At 49.8% G+C, this 17,246-nt stretch overlaps 1 protein-coding gene and 1 long non-coding RNA gene across 2 annotated transcripts in view; both read right to left on the minus strand.

Moving 5' to 3' along the window:
- IGSF21 (immunoglobin superfamily member 21) overlaps positions 1 to 11,467 on the minus strand; it is a 78,394-nt gene extending 66,927 nt beyond the window's left edge. Inside the window, exon 1 of the mRNA XM_072026826.1 lies at positions 11,225 to 11,467. Within this exon, the coding sequence (XP_071882927.1) occupies positions 11,225 to 11,381 (157 nt within the window). The 5' untranslated portion in view covers positions 11,382 to 11,467. The remainder of the gene's footprint in view (positions 1 to 11,224) is intronic.
- LOC110354423 (uncharacterized) lies at positions 5,576 to 7,728 on the minus strand. Its single transcript, XR_003492296.3, has 2 exons — positions 7,591 to 7,728; positions 5,576 to 5,974 (listed from the first exon to the last, which is right to left on the minus strand). It is a non-coding gene; the product is annotated as an uncharacterized lncRNA (long non-coding RNA).
- Positions 11,468 to 17,246: the final 5,779 nt, after the last annotated feature.

The raw sequence follows: 17,246 nt of genomic DNA on the forward strand, positions 1-17,246 counted from the left end.
AGCACCTTGATATATAGGCAAGGAAAAGGTTGAAGCATGTGCAAACGCAACAAAGCAGCACTGCTTGCTCGCAAATGCACAATACGCACTTAGGCATCGTGCAACCCAAAAGTGCAACTTCTGGGGTGGGGGGGTCCACCTTCTGCTCCACTGCAGGTAATTAAATTCAGGCCGCTGGGCGCTGTAAGGCAAGGAGACGCCTACTCGGCCCCTCTGATAACATCTCGGGTCGTTCAATTCTCATTGCTCCAATAATCCACATCTAATTTGCCGTGAGCCCTGCACCGAGTCTTTTGGCACTTCATTAGGGTGCGTGAGCAGCATTTCATTACCGACTGTGCCCCCCCACCACCACCTCCCCTGCAAATCTCATCAAAAATCCCAAATAAAAACCACGGTTGCAACCCATGGGAGGTTTCGTGCCCCTCCTCAGGGCATTTGCCTTTTTTCTGCCCTCAGAAAAAAGCAGCATGGGGTGGAGGTGTGGGTAACCCAGTGCAAGGTTTCCAGGGCCTGAATCTGGATTTATCCCACGTTTCATTTCAGCTTTCATTTCGAAGCTCATTTCAGTTTTCCTGATGGGTCCAAACCCAGCATGCTTCCACTGGGGCAACTTTTGTTTCTTGAAGCTTTGCTTTCCAGTATTTTTTTCCAGAAACCCAAAATATTCCCATGGGGCACTTTCACAATGCACGTGGTGGGGGTGATGCAGCTTTTTCCCCTCTCACCTACTCAAGCCAGGCTCTGAGATGGACAGAAAGGGCTTGAAAGCACCAAACTCACGTCCTCCTTCAGGAAAAGCTCAGCTTTGGCCTTTTTGAGGTCAGCATTGCAGGGCTGGGCAACTCCTGCATGGGGGCAAAGCTTAAGGGTGGAGCTGCCCGGCCTTCGGAGCATCAGAGAGGATGCAAAGAGAGGGAACGCATCTACATTAATTTAATAATCATGTAATAACGGGGTTTGGGGAGAAAATCAAGGCGGTGTATTCCACAGGTGACCCAGTTACAGGGTATCCCACACAAGCCTCGGATGCGACCCATTCCAAGCACTCACGAGGACGATGAATAAGCCCAAGTCCTGCTCTGGGCTCCTGAAACAACTCGTCCCCGCAGCCTGGGGATAGATGAAGGCAAGATGAAGTGACGCAGAGGGAGGGGGAGTGAGCGCAGCCGGGAGTTATTTATAGGAAAGGCTTTTGTGCGGGAGGAGACGCCGCTGCCAAAAAGAGATTGTAAAAATAATCCTGGAGACAGGTGCCGCTGCCTTTGGGGAGGAGGCTGCTGCCAACGACAGCTTGGAGGAAGTGCAAGGTAAGAAGAAAGGGGGAAAAAAAAAAAAAGAAAAAAAAAAAGAAGTACGATAAGCTGCATTTCTCTGCTTCATCTGCCTCCCGCTCCCATGCCGAGAGAAACCCAATCCTTTGCAAAAGCATCGCACCGAGCCATTTCCAAGGAAGCATACGGAGAATAATTCCATGGACCCCACTACAATTCCCTGCAGGTTTTGCCCCACTGCTAGAAATCCCCAAACCGTTGGGTCCTAAATACCATTTTCCATGGCTGAGCTTACACTAAGAACTTAGTTAATTAAAAAAAAAAAAAAAAAAAAAAAAGCTTTAACTTGGCCTGTAAAGCTCTTACCCTCTTGGGAAGGAGAGGAAGAAGGAAAAACCACAATATTTTCAGGAAAAAAAAATAAATAAATCTATTTTGCCTTGGATTTTACCCGCAGCAGCCCTGGTACATTTTGTGCTGCGTTTTGCCATGAGTAAGGGATCAGCCCAGAGCCAGGTCTGTCCCGTCCCCACGTCACATGGGTGCCACTTGCGCATACAGAGATAGAGATGTACGTGTTATATATTTAACACATATATATATAAATTTAAGATGTCTAAAATTTAACATACATATATATAAAAATAGGAAAAGGTACCACAAATGGAGGAGGGGATTAGTCACAGCGTGTGCTTAGGCACGGAAGAGATGCAGTCGAATAACGTCGGCAGCCAAGTGGCATCTCGACGCCTCGTCCTTTCTCCCCTCCCTCCTCCTCCTCCTCTCCGCACCAATCTGTCTCCTCACCCTCTTTTTGGAGCAGCTTTCATCAGCTTGTCACCGAGCGACGACAACCAGGGCCGCGAGCAGAAAAACAGCAGCGAGGAGAGAGGGACCAGGGTGGGGGGATGGAATAAAAGAAAAAATTAAAACAAAAAAAAAAATCCAGGACCCACCCAAAGCCTGACGCTCTGCCCAAACAGCACGAGGCTGGGGAAGATGCTGACGTGGCAGTGCTTTTGGCTGCGGGAGCGAGAGATGGGTGCTCACGACCAAGCCATCAAATGCAACAGCAGAGGCGAGGAGAAGGGACGAGCTCTGCTGCAAGCACCCAGGATGTGTCGTGCTCATCCCTGGCTTGTAACGAAGGAAAAAGCCGGGTGCCAGCACATGCTGGAGTGGAAGGAGTTTTCTTTGCAATATGATGGGAAAAAAGCCTTGCTTCTGTCTTTCTTCACCATTTTTTTTCTTGGGTCTGAGAGACGCGGGAGGCCAGGAGGAACTTCTGCCATGGCTGGGCTGACAACGGGAGGACAAATGAGAGCGTTTAGGCAGTAATTAGGCAGTAATGACCTACTCAGAGGTCTCCACCGCACAGGAAATAGCCTGAGCTGGGACTCAGGCGATGCGAGCCTGAGTGTACTCAGCGATTTATCAGGTTATTGCTGGCTCGCGGGGAACCAGTGACCGAGTCATTAACCCTCTTATGGGCTCCTGCTTTTCATAGATAACCATTTTAAATAAAAATCCGATTTGAAAATTTAAAAAAGCAAAAAGTACCCTTCGACTTCCTGCAAACCAGGAGCTGCTGGGCTCCTTTATCTTCTTACAGCAGAGCGAAGAGGCATCACCTTGGGTGCTGGAGGGTGCACGGCCACCTTCACGGAGCCAGTGTACACAGAAAAGGGACTTCAGCCCCTTCAGCCCCACATTCCCAGCTCCTGGGGGTTTCCTTCAGGCACTCACCAAGCCTGGGGAGTGCACCCTGCCGCCTGAGCAGAGCCTTTTGCAACACTTCAGCATCTCCCCGTGGCTATATATAGATGCTCTTACTTACTCTGAGGAAATTGATTGTACTTTGGCGACGGGGGGAACAGACAAGAAAAAAAAAGCTGTCTTTGTCCAAGTTTCATATTTATATACTGCCAAGCTCATGCGTCTTTAATGATTTTGGCATGCTGGCTGAGCTTTTGCTGCCGCCTCCCTGAATCCCTTCCTGCCAGGTGCAAAGCTGCCCCGGCCCCCAGCAAGACCCTGGGACCCCTGTGGGCAACCCCAAAAGCAACTGGAGAGGCTGAAGGGCCCCTGCATGGGGGTGAGCACACCACCAATCTCTCACTGCAGACAGGATCCCAGCCCTTGCAAAGGAGCTGGAAAAAAAATGCAGCCATCCTGGGTGAGGTTTCAAGTAACCCCGTTGTTTTGGGGGTTGGTTTTTGTTTGTTTGGTGGGAAGGCTGCAAAGAGAACCCCCGTGCTACGATGGGAGGAAAGACACCACAAGCATTTCCAAGCTTTGCAGTGTCAGAACCTGATTTTGGCTTTGAATCCAAGTGCAAGGTTTTGCTTCCTTCCAGTTGACTCACTCCTTGCAAGGTGCAAGTCAGATAAGGCAGCAAAAGGACCGGGCCTTTTTCTTCTTGACTTTCTGGCCAGTCTGGCATCCAACCAAACTGAAACCCAAGGTGGGCTTCATCTTCATCACCCGAGATGTCTTTTTTGGGTATTCACATCTTGGCCATGACCTTCACAGCCTTAACAGTCAAGAAGGAAAAAAGGAGACGTCCTTCATCTTTGCTTTCTTGCCTTACACTAGCACAAGCTAACAGCCCCCTGAAGGCATTTCTTTCTCTGTGCTGATCTTTAAGGAAAGATGCACAACCTGCGCGGGTACCGATAACTTCCCTCCAGGCACCAAAAACCAGGCAAAGAGCATCCCATCTCCCGCAGCATCCCGGAGCGGGTCCTGGACGAGATTTAACAGATCCAATGGAGATGCTCATGGGAGAAGCAGAACGGAGCATCCTTGATTACCACTACGCCCCGTTTGCTCTCCAAGGTGGCATCATCTCAGCAGCGTCACCGCGATGGCTCATCGCAGCGTTAACATGCTGTGACTTACACGACATCTGCTCCGCTGGCGCCGCGTGCCCCGTGCTCGTGTATTAACACTACTGATCCAGTCCTCGACCTGTCACCATGCCTTAAAATCAACCGCAGGACGACTCCGGGCTGCACGGAGCAGCTTGCGAGCGGCGTGAATAATTTAGGCGCAAGATGTGCAGCAGGACGCGGCGGCGCTGGAGTGGGGATCCCATGGCCCAAAATCTGCTTCTGCACACAGGCAGCTGGGTGGGAAGGGGGTTGTCACCTGGAAAAGGAGAGGTGGCCTCACTGAGGACAGGAAAATGCAGCCTTAAGGCCATCCGTGACATCCAGCAGTGTCAGAGCAGAGCGTGGTGAAATGTATTTGACAAATAGCTGTGTTGCCAAAGAACAGAGAAAAAGGTTAAATAATGGTAAAGAACGTGGAAATAAAGCAGGTCTTGGCTGGGCAAAGTGTTTGCACTGGTCCAAACAGCGATGCTCCAACAGGAGCAAAGTTTTCCCTTCCCACAAGGAAATCTCTCTTATTTTTGTAGGGTAACTGGCACTAAGTGCAGCACGAGGACGTCTGCAAAATATTAGACAAAAAAAAAAATTAAAAATGGACAAGCATGGGATGAGGTAGAAAGGAGAGATGTAACACAATGGGTACAGTGCCCCAAGCAGCTCCAGCCCTGTACCAAACTATTATTCTCCAGATCTTAGCACTTCACCCCCAAACTGCTCCTTTCCCCAAAGCCATTTAAATCCACATCACGCAGAGCAGGTACAGCCAACAGCCGTGCAAATCCCATGCACTCGAGATGGAGGAAAATAGCCTCAAAAGGGGCTTTGCCTAGCACCACTTGTACTCAAGAGCCTCGCATTTCATTTTCATTTATTTTCTCCATTTCTTTAGCATATACAGTAAGGAAGGATGCTTCTAAAGTATCATTAATGACCTTGGTGTGGGCAGGGATAGGGGCTGCACTGCAGCATCTGCACATCCCATGGTGTGCCTGTGTCCTCCTGAAGCCTCTGACCCCATTAACAGGTTTATCCCTTAAATGGGGAGGATTATTTCTCCCCTTCTTCCCTTCCCAGAAATCAGAGGCTGAGCAGGAGAGGGAGATGCTCAGGCTGACCCAGGAGCCTTTCCAAGGGCTGAACACTAAATCACCTCTCTTGGGCTCAGCTGCACAGAGCTTTCTGTGGGGGGAGCTGAGATTTTGGGGCAAAACAAAAGCAGGCAGACCATTGCTGCTGCCTGGCTTCGTGGTTTGGGGCTGTAATGTCTTCCCAATGATTTCTGCCAGCATTTCTGATGCACGAGCAGCTCCCATAGATGGGAGCAAGCTACAGTGTGACCTACTGAGCCCTGTTTAGCAAATTTTGCCATTTTTCTAGCTCACAAACCACCAGCTCGACAATAGTGCATCTGTTAAAAAACATTGTTATTTCTTACTCTTTCCCAGATCATTTATCCAAAAGACATTCCATTTTATTTTATTTTTTAAACTAGAGACATTTTTCATTTTAAAGCAAGAGAAACTAATGGGCTCAGCAATGCAAAACTTCCCACCTCAGTGCACCACTTTCAGCCACCTCTTCCCCAAAATCACATGCAGAAACCCAGCTGCATTGGCAAAAGGGCCCTTGTTGCTGCTGTACACATGAGCCAATTTGCAGGATTTCACAGATTTTTTTTCTGCCCCCACCAGAACAGGGAAGATTACAAGCTGGAGTTTCCCACATCAGCTCTGGTGTCATCATTGCTCACGGTGCATGCATAACGCAGGCGTTTTTCAGCTCTCAGCACCAGCAAGCCTCTTTCTGCTGGGAAAAGGAGAAGAAAAAGTTTATTGGGCAAAATCCTGGTGCAGGAGTTAAGTGCATGGCTACTGCCCCCAAGCAGGCTTGCAAACAGCACTACTAAATGCATCTCCTGCAAAAATAATAATAATAAAATAAAACCACAGGAATGGACAATGCACAGCAAAGCTGGACGGCTGCACGAGGATGGAATGGCACAGCTGACACTGCTCCCAGCCCTGCCATGAGCAGAAAATTTCATGACCAGAAATGTCCCCAGACTGGGACACAGATAACCAGGCTGGGTGTGCAGCCCACGGGGAAGCAGCCACCTCCCTGGGACATTTGCCAACAATGCTGCCACCCGCGGAGACCAAAAGGCCACACACACACACGGTGCCAGGAAGATGCCATCATCACCTGAAGCAGCCCTGAGGACAGGGTGTGGGGTCACTCGTGAGCCTTCGGGTAAGGCCAGCCTTGCACCAAGAGCCCCAGCAGGTGATGGATTTGCATCGCTTAGAGGCATGCTAGCTCCTGGCACGGTCCTGCGCATTCATGATTTCAATTTCCTCCCGTAACCGGCTTAGATTTCCAAAGCAAATCATTTGCAACTACAAAGCTGCTCCATTTTGACAATTTCAGAACATAAAAATCTATTGCAATCACTCGAAAACGTCTTCAAAGTAACGCTGCTGTCAGTCAATCACCCCTCCCTACCTGTACAAAGGCACTCGCAGAAAAATCTTTCCAACACACTGACGAGGTTTAAGCTGCTCTCCTTCCTCCCAAATCAAAAGATTGTTTTCAAAAATTTAACAGCTTCCAAACACGTCTGAGGCTTTTTGTCATCGGATTGTTCTGCTCTGTGACCACAAAGCCTTGGAGAAAGATCCGTTATGGCTTAGGAATGCCCCAAACCCCAGCTTTTCCCTCCTGATGGAGTGCAGCAGCATCCCTGCTCTCTGACAGGGGACAGCTGTGCATGCAGACAGACATCGTGGAGCAGGCTTGGGGCTATAAACAGGCTGGAAACCCCTGCAAACCCATTCAGGACCAAACCTTCTGGCCTTTTTGCCCCCAGCACCCCCTCTTGGCTTTCTCCTGGCAATGCCTGCAAGCCCCCACCTCGCCGCTGACTCTGCATCCTCCTGAACACGTCGATGCAGCCCAGCACACTTTCAGCACAATGACTCCGGCACTGCAATAAGACTTTAATGAATTTTTTAAGGGGTTATTTAGGCATAAAAAGGGTTGTGAGTAGAGCCGGTAACAATCTATTGAATCTGTGTTTGTTTGTGTTTTTTTTGTATGAAAAATTGTTTTAGGCTAAAATGTGCATGGAGTTGGGAACTCTCCACGCTTGTAATTCTTTACTTTAATGCGCTGTTTGACAGCTCTCGTGATTACGATGTTTTTAAGGCTTCAGCTCCCGGCATCTCATCATCACGCCAGCATCTCAGGCTTTGGGAAGAGAGATGCAAGTTTCTCCCCCTTGTGATTGCAGAGAAAACCTTGGGAATTCAACCACAACGCACCCGAGCTGGAAGATAAACGGGGAGACCCTCTGCGTGCAGCTGCTCTTCCTTGTTATCTCCCAGCCCAGCTAATTCCCACCAAGCCGCCGCTAACCCACTTACCGCATGAAGCAGCACATCCAAAAGGACTGTTTAGTTCTCCCCCCCCCAGGCAGGCTGGGCAAAGAAGCCCTTCTCCACTCCCAGCTGGCACGGATCCTGCACCCAGAGGGTGCCCCCAGGCTGGCTCTGCTTTGGGAAGAGATCTTTAAGGAGCGTTTGTTACGGTTGCAACCAGCCCACATTCAACGGGGAACCCAAAACCCAGGAGCAAGACGGGGTCAGGTGGCTAAATGGGCAAAGAAGGCAAGTCTGTCCCACCAGCCATCCCCAGATATCCCCCCCGAGGCAACCAAAATAGCAGCAGGTAATGCAGGTGGGGAAGGGGAAGCAGCCGGGTCTCTCTCTCTACCTTCCCGAGCTCCCAGACCCCGATGTCCCCACCCAGACAGACAGACAGCCCAGCCACCACCTCCAGCCCCGGTGCTAATATCACCACCACAGCCACATTTACAACAGCAGCAGGGAGAGAGCTCCTCGCCCAAATGCAGCCATCGGGAGGGAGCAGCACAAAAACTCAAAATGCAGAGGGCAAAAGGGAAAGAGGAGAGCTGGAGGAGGCTGGAAACACCCCATAAACAACACCGATCCCAAACTGCACCTAAATTAAGGGCAGAGCATCATTCTGCGTTCATTCTGCATTCATTCTGCATTCATTCTGCATTCATTCTGCATGCTTGCTTTTCCTTCAGTGCCAGGGAGATGGACCTGAATGGGCACAGCCGTATTTTCCCAGACCCCATAGGAGAAAGCCATGGTGGAGACTGCTCTCCCCACGCTGCAGCAGCACCAGCTCTGACAGCCGCAATTCCCATTCCCCCCGGCCCTGCGTGCAGACCTCCAGATAAAGGCACGCTCATATTTAAAAGACACTTTTGCCTTGTCTGCACTTTCCTGGCTGATAACAAAAGTGTATTTACACTGCTGGATTTTAATTTAATGAAATAATGCTTTATTTCCCTCTTTAAAAGCCTGGTTCTTGCATTTATTTCCTGCCATCACCCAGTTAGCACTTGAAGTGAGCAATTCAGTCCAGGAACTGAGGAGCATTGGTATAAAACACTTAAACTGAAAAAGGGGAGAAAGCAGGCAAGGCAGGGCACTGCAAATCCTAGGGTGCAAGTGCTTATAGAGATATTTGTGGTCAAGGGTGAGATGAGAACAGCTGCCTATAAATTAACTCCACCCGTGCCTACGTACCTGTGCCCGTGCTGATCCTAGGTACTAGTGGTGTATGGGAGAGATGAAGGGGAAGAGAAGAAGAGGAAAGCGCAGAGGGGATCAATGGGTACAGGCAGTATAAATGGGGAGGAAAGGGCAGCTGGCCCCACAGTTCTGCTGTCCTGCTCTGTCAGTGCCAGGATGCGAAGCAGGAGAGGAAAAATAACTCGATAATGCAGATTTGCAAAGGGAGATACAAATGGTACTGCAGAAGGACAGTTATCTTCTCTGGAAAAATAGCTTTAGCTTTTTTCTCAAAGCATGACCCTTAAGCCAGAGCATGTAGTTTGGATAAGTTTGACACCTGCCTGCATTAAGTCCTCAGTACACCCAGTTCCCCAGCACCCTGCTGTTTAGGAAAAAAAAAAAAAAGAAAAGAAAAAAAAAAAGAAAAAAACACCACTAATTGGGCACATCATGTCATAATGGCTCCATCAGCTTACAGAGGCCTCAGGACTCCCCCATTTGCTGCTCTTCCCTCCCCATTTGCAGAAGCCCTGTGACTTTTCTTTCTGTACACCCACACCACTACGTTTCTTTCCTCGTGTGCATTAGGGAAACAAATTAAGCTTGAAGCAATAGCTCCAAATGGCACGGCTGGTTCCTGGCTGTCTATTCCCCAGGGTGTTTTCCAGTCCAGGAGCAATAGCTTGCATTGCCAGCAGGCAGAGAAGAAGGAACCTAAATTTGCAGAAAATGCACCATTTTCCTCCCTCGCAGCCCAATATTCAAGCCTTTAAGTTACAAATCAGAGGCTGGTGAAGGGTGCACCAGTATCTGCATGCAAACACGGGGAGCCCTGATGCGTGGTGAGACAACGCCCTGCGCCTGTGTATTTTACATGTTGGTTTGGTAAAAGCCCCAACAAGCAAATTCTTGGTAAAAGAGACCTCTAGGCAAAGCAAATCCCCCTGTCGCAGAGCAGACCTGCCTCTTTGAGCGAGTTTTCAAAAGCAAGAGGCTTGCAGATGAAACACCCGCTGCAATCAATGAGCCGAGCTCCATCCCACCGGGCCCTGCTTAAGCACTGCTTAGCAAAGCCATCTCTTTGTTTCCCTGTCCTGACGTGAATTTCATAGAAAAAAAAAATAAAAATCAGCTTTGCACCACGTTTTGCACCTTGCCTGGCAACTGGGTTATGAAAATGGGTCAAAAAGGGTGGTCTTCCGCTCCTCTCCCACCCCACCCCCAATTGCTGCAGGTTTTTTTTGCACGCGTGGCAGCTCTGGGCTGGTGCAAGGCACCACAAGCGGGGCATTGAGAGCTGGGGCTCACCTGTTGGAGAGCCCTGAGAGCACAGCAAGGCTGCAGGATGAGGCCAAGGGGCGCTGAGCACCACGGGACCCGATGCTCCCTTAAATATTGAGGTCAAGAGTGAAGGCCAAGTGGCATTCCCCACCTCGTGGCCCAGTGCCCCAAGTACAGCGCCTGCCCATGAAACTGCTCATCGGGCCAGGCAGGAGGGTGAAGTATAGCAGAGCCCCAAAAGCAGGATATTAGTACTATAGGGAAACCCAAAAAGCAGGTCTGGGGGTTCAGGGCTTGACTCTGGACCCTGGCTTCAATCACGGTGCAACAGCTCACACTGGATGGGATGTGGCAATGACCCACAGCCACCACAGACCCTATTTCAAGCTTGTTCCCCTAAAATCCAATACACAAGACTCACATTCATGAGAAAATGCCCCCAGGTGACAGCCAGGCATATGGCACTGCCACAAAATGTAACAGGGCGCGTGTCCTCCCACCCCACCCGGCCCTGGCCCCTACTGGGCCCCATCCACCAGGCACCACAGGCCTGGATTCGAGTGGCTCTGAAAAGCTGGGGAGCAGGCTGGGAGGTGCAGAGCGGCCTGAACCCCCTAGGACTGACCCCAGCCAAGTCCCATAGGAAGAGAACAACCCCAGACCTGTGGATGGTGGCTGGGGTCACAAAATACAGAGTACAGTGACCAAAAATTGCCAGTAACAACCCCGTTTGCATCATGGCCAGGAACTGCAGGGGAAAAGCCCTCGCCCTAGGACACCAAGCAGCCATGGGGATTGCTTTAGGGCTGCGAAGAACAGGGTCAACCCCACCCCAGGCTCAGGTTGTGAAGCCTGAAGTGCTGATTCGTACTGTCCTTTCCCTGCTTTTAATGCTTCAATGCTAAAAACAACCCCACCAGCAGCAGCTGTAGGGACTGGAAGGCAGCAGGACATAGAGGCAATGCAAAAACCATCCCAGCAAGGTAGGGGTCAGAGCACACCCTCCTTCCTCCTTCCTCCTTCCTCCACCTTCTCCAAAGGCCCTGCAGAGCACAGGCCCCTCTCTCAAATTCATCTGTGACAAAAAACTGTACAAAAAAAATCCCACTCCCAAAATTCTCCAAAAGACACCAGGCCTAAATAGTATTAGTTTTTTTGAGGAACATACCAGGAATCCATGTCCTTTGAAGGTTCCCATGGGTGAAGGCCTCAGCTTCCCCTCTCCAAAATGCAGCACGCCAGGACTTTGTCTCCTCCAGGGCACAGGGTAAAGCAGGCTGGGACTGTGCTCTGCCTCTTCTCTCTCCCAAAGCAGCACACACCATGAATTTGGGGGCAAAAAGCCCCAAAGCACCAGCAGCAAGAGCCTCTGCCACCCGCCCAGCCCCAGGGAGCCACAGGTGATGGCCACAGCTGGGGGGCAGCGAGCTGCAGCCCCCACCCCCAGGCTGCCTGTAGAACCAGCGGATGGTGCAAAAACAAGGAGGAAAAGAAAAAAAAAAAAAAAAAAAAAACAGGAGGAAAATAGGAAGACCAAGGGGAAGGTGCAAAGCTCAGCTGCTTTGCAGCAGGACCCACGCCCTACTTTTTGGTGATGCCCCATGATGGAGGATTTCTGGCTCTTGCAGAGCTCAAACCCAGCACCTGAACCTGCCCCCACATGGGGCTCAGCTCCTCCAGCGGGGTGCAGGGATCAGGGAGGTCATCATTCAGCAGCTCTTTTCCCCAATATTGCAGCTGCCAGGTCAAGGAGAGCACAGCACACAAATTTGGGGTGCCCAGCACAGCAAAGGGACAAATCCAGCATAAATGGGGGTAAATCAGGGAACTGTGCAGAGAGCCTAACAGGCAGCGTGCTTCCTCCTGCCCCCTCCAGTCTCAGCACTACAAATGGGAGCAGGAAATCTAAGGAATTTTCTTGCATAAAATAAAATAATTTTTTCCTCCCTCCCTGCTGTATTGCAACTCCCTCCCCCCCCCCCCCCCCCCTTTGCAAAATAAAAAATACCATATTGCTATGTTTTGCTGAAATAAAGCCAACATTTGCCAAACAAGCACGCCCGGCACTTTATTAACAGAGATTTTTTTTTTTTCATTTCCCCAGGCTGGCTCCGACTCGTGTCACCGCCTCAGTGACACCGACGTAAATAGGAGCACGATGCTCGCCTTGTTCAACAGAAGGAAACAAATAGGTCAGGCTGTAAAACAAGGGCAGCCTTGCTCTTGGGCATGAGGATGTGCTCCTGTTCCTGCTCAGGAGAGCGGCTTCATTTTTGGGCAGCTGTAATTCAGCAAGTGGAGCAGCAGAGAGGGGACAATGGCCAGATCCAGCAGCAATTTATGTATTTAGTCCTTGCTAATTGCAGCAGCGGCATTAGCATCACCACGGAGGTGCTTAAGTGCTTTGCTGGATCACTTTATGAGTTCAATGAGTGAAATTTTCAGCATTTATGTGCCTTTTGGGAAGGCACTTTTTTTTTTTTTTCCTTTCCTCTTGTCTGCGTAATGGGAACATTACAGATGGGGCAAATCCAGGAGCAACTTCAAGCATGTCATTCACCAGGAAAGCCCTTGCAGTAAATACATTCAGGGCAGGGGGTAAGCCCAGCAGCAAGGGCAGTTCTGAGCAAGGCACCAAATAGCCAAAACCAGGCTGGTTTGGGGGCTGCAACACCCCCAGGCTACTGAATATACCCCCCAAAAAAGTGCTTATTTCATCTGCAGCAGCATCCCATCCTGTCGACAGTTGCACTGCTACATCTCAGGGGATTATAGTCTTAAAGAGAAAGAAATCTCATTTTGTTGCTGCTTGCAGCTTTTATTTTTCACTCCTGGACCCTGTTGCAAATTTATGCAGAAAAGGGAAAAAAATAAAATAAAATACATCAGAGGTGCTTTTCCCAAAAAGAAACTTTAACTGAGGCCAGGAGCCTTGGGGTCATTTGAGGCTGCACAAAACAGCAGAAGTTGATGGTGGAGTGGGGTGGGAAGAGCCAGACAATCACGTTATGGGATGGAAATTGCAAACCCCGGGGGCCCACAAAGGGTTAAGCAACCTCCGCTGCCCTACATGAGCCACGGAAGGGAGAAAAATAAAATAAAATAAAATAAAGCCATTACATCCCATCCACGCCCAGCCAGCCCATCGGGTAAATGGGGGAAAATTGCAAGAAGGCACGTAATGACAGCGAGTTATTTCCAAGCGACGATGGAGGATAACTGTCATTATGGCCAAGAGCGGGGAAGGTCAAATGGGTTTATCCCAGTGCATGCGTGTGCTGTGCAAGGAGGTACAGCAAAGGCAGATTTCCCCCTGAACAACGCAAGCAGGACATAAATTGGGGTTTTAATTGAGTTAGTGCATGTAACAGGAAGCAAAGCCTCTGCAAGGGCACAGGAGCCAGTGCAAAGCAGGGGCCAGGGGGTGCAATGTGGTCGTGCTTCTGCACCGGGAAATTGTTTTTGTGGGGAGTTTTGAGCCTCCCCAAATACCCCCAGGGCATTCTGGTGAAGAGCAGTTGTCCAAAGCAAGGCTGGTCTGGGAAAATCATAGCCTATGTTACATGTGGGGTCAAACTGCCCAAATTAGGGGTGTTTGGGGATACAAACGTGTCCCCATGGACTGCTGCTCTCCTCCTGCTTCTGCTCTCTTCACTTCTGCTCACGCCCTGCCTCCAGCATCTCAGTTAAAATCATTTACTAAAAAAATCCCCTTTCCTATGAAACTCAGCAGATACCCACTTTTAATATTTTCTTGGTGAAAGAGCTGAAAAAAAAAGCACCCTTCTCCAAGTCCACACCAGTAGGACACCTGGATGACATGGGAATATGACTGGGATGAGCAGGGAAAGAGCCAAGACAAGAAATCTGGGAGCACCGAACCCATCCTAGCTCCTGCCAGTGACATGTTATTCAACTCCCATTAGGGACACTAATTTTTATGGTGGAGCAGACTCATCTCCCTGCTATAGGAATAATTTAATTAACTTGGAGAAATGTAATTAATTCTAATTGTTCGCGATAATTCATTGTTTAATATGATATTAATAATTATTAAAAAAATCCTAATGCCCAGTAACTGTCCTATAATGTGGTAATTAAACTCTCATATAAGAAGTGCTTAATTTAAAGCGTTTGGAAATTGTTTCTGGTCTCCAGAGCCCGAATCGGCGACCCAGGAAGAGGCGAGAGGGGAGGTGGAGCTGCAACCCCAAACCCAAAATCCATCTGCAGGCTTTCATTGGGGTGGAGATGCTGTTTTCCTTGGGTTTTGCCCTCCTGAAATCACCTGCAGGGGTCCATCTCTGCTCTCCATTTGTGGGGTGCACCCTGAGGACGCTGTATTGCCCTCCCCTTGCATCCCCACCCAGCGCCCTGTGCACCAGGTCTGGCTACCCAAAATATGTGGGGAAAAAGGAGGAAAAAAGGCAAAAAGATCCAGGTGCATTGTAGGGATGCAAAGCCTGCTTTGGGGTTTTCTCCTCTTGCAAAGCATCAGGGTGGAGACATAACAAGCTCAGAGCATCACCACGGTGGGGACAGGTCTGGACCTGATGGAGAAGCAGGAGGACAGAGTTTTCTGCAGCCACACTGAACGTTTTAGGGCAAAAGAATTCATTTCTCTTGGCTGTGTCCTCTGTAACTGTCCTAAGTACTTAAATATACAATTTCCATCAAGGAATTACATGCTGCTGGCAGCATTTTAAAGAAGAGAAAGGACCCCCCACAGGACTGTTTGCTTTCCTTGAGTGGCATCATCTTCAGCGAAGGATCTGTCCTCTAATTGCACCATCTGTGCTTTGGGAGGATGTGATTCCATCCCTTGTTTTGCTAATTTTTTTTTCCTCCCCTCTCCTCTCCTTCTCTTTTTTCCTTCCCTGGAGAAATTGCAGGGGAGTTTTATTTTTTTCCTCTTTTTTTCTCCCCCAACCCAAGCCTTCCCTGAACCTGGCACTGCAAGAGCACTGAAGCCTCCCACTGAAGGCTGAACGCCCTTTCTGTGTCTCACCCCTGTGGTCTGAGATCGAGGATGCTGCCAAGCTCTGCTCAGCTTACTACCTGCCTGTGCACTGGTGCAACACAATACGGGTTATTTCCACACGCATTTTGCTCAATGCAAAAGCAATTGCCAGCCTGGGGTGCAAAAATCGCTTCCTGACCCCATCAGGGTGCAGCCCATGCTGGGGTGGGCTGGGAAGCCACCAGCTCACCTAAGTCCAGGACTTGAGCACTCAGGCCCACTAGCCACAAGGCTGGGTGCTCCCAATTTGGGGCAGTTTTGCAGGAAATGGGTAATGGAGCATGCTGGTGGCAAAGCAGCACCCAACTGGGTGCAGGATCCCATTGCACCATGCATGTCCCCAGGTGCATCCCCACAGTGCACGCAGCAGGAAGACCTTGGCCATTAAACAAGCAAGAACACAATGGGGCCAAGCCACAGCGTCAAAATCGGGTTAAAAGCGGCAGATTTGAGGAAGGGGGTTGCACCTGATTCTGGCTGGAAGCACATTTGCTTGCAGAGCACTCGTGCAGTCAGTCCCCTGATGAGTTACAGTCACACCATCAATGCCAGCACTATTAACTGCTGCTGCAGACTGTTCAAACAAGAGCAGAGATGCTAATGGGGATGAATTTTCAAGCCTGGAGCAAGATGTATCAGCCTTTCCCAGTGCTTAAATAAACAAGTGGGTGACCTGGCCCCAGCTGCTGACAGTAACAGCAAAAAGAGAAGCATTTCTTCCATGCAGTTCAATTCATTTTGTGCACCTCATAAAATCACCAGGGTTTCCTCTGTTTTGCTCTAAAGGCTGAACATTGCTTTGTAAAAGCTCCAGGTAGGAGTGAAAGTATCGCTCCACACACCATAAATCCCTGCTCCACTCCCCACCCAGGGGAAGCCTGGCCGCACAAGGCAGGAGGCGAGAAGAGGAAAAGCGAAGCCTTAAGGAGATGATAACCTGGTGATTTGAAGAGGGGGGAATCAGGAGGCTTTGCTGTACTCACCGCTCCCCAAACCAACAATTATGTCCTTGCTGGAAGTGACAAAAACCATCCCTCCATCTTCCTGTACCAGGTGGCAAAACTGCATTTCCAACACAGCCCTTGCACAGGGTAGGGGTAGGGCCCCCAGAGCCCCCTTTTTTTTAACCATTAAGGCATTGATCTCCACCTATCCCTTGCAAAAAAAAAAAAAAAAAAAAACAGCTTTGTTGCTCTCTCGGGGGGCAAAGACGCACGTCTCGAGTCGCAGTGCGAGCGCAAAGCCTTTGCTAAAAATACCTCGGCGGAGCCGAGCTCGCCACCGCCCGCTTTGATGAGGCAGGAGACAGCAGCTCCCTGCGCCATCGGGAGCCATCATTAGCAGCTTGCATCTGCCTGGCTGGCAGCAAACGGCTCCTTTTCCATGCGGACGTGTAAAAAAATAAAAAATAAAAAATAAAATAAAAACCGCTTCGGTTGTTTTATTTGCCAGCCCAGCAGCTCTTGCAGCAGCCTGGGATTTGCTGCACGACACCTGTTTGCTCCCTTCCCACCTCCTTCACAGGTGGGTTTTTCAGTGCTTGGGTTAAAAAGGATGTGCGGGAAAGGAGAGAGCTGCCCTGATGCTGGGGATGGAGCTAGAAGGGAGGGGAGGAACTGGAAACAAAGCCCTCGGGCCAAATGTGGTGGAGCACAAGGTTTAGGAGGCTCCGGGATGCCAGCCAGGTCTCATTGCTGGGTGCATGGAGGGACAGCACCAGGTCCGATGGACTTGCACCCTCCCTTTCTGCCGTGTTTGCCCATAGCCCAACATCTTCCCCATGCACGTTTTTCACTCCAAATCACTCTCAACCCCATAAAACCCTACAGAGCCACAAGAGCTGGGACTCCAACAAGCCTCCAAATTAATTAACGGGGTTTGTTTTGCTTTGGGAACAGGAGGACGGAGTGGAGAGACCAGCTGTTGGCCAGGCACCAGGTTTCCAAAGGGGACGTGGAGCCTTAATTACTCCTTTCCCTTAACCTCGTTGCACCTTGAGGTATTTTAACATCACTTTTGCTGGCACTGGGGATTGATCGATTGTCCCTCCCTTGGCATGCAGACGGCCTGATTAATGTAAAACTAACCAGTCGCTCCCAACTCTGGGGAATTAATCACTTAAATGTGGGAATTACTCAATAAACCGTTCAAACACGCAATAAACCAAGCC

Source organism: Anas platyrhynchos, chromosome 22 (assembly GCF_047663525.1).
Source record: "Anas platyrhynchos isolate ZD024472 breed Pekin duck chromosome 22, IASCAAS_PekinDuck_T2T, whole genome shotgun sequence".
Taxonomy (NCBI): domain Eukaryota; kingdom Metazoa; phylum Chordata; class Aves; order Anseriformes; family Anatidae; genus Anas; species Anas platyrhynchos.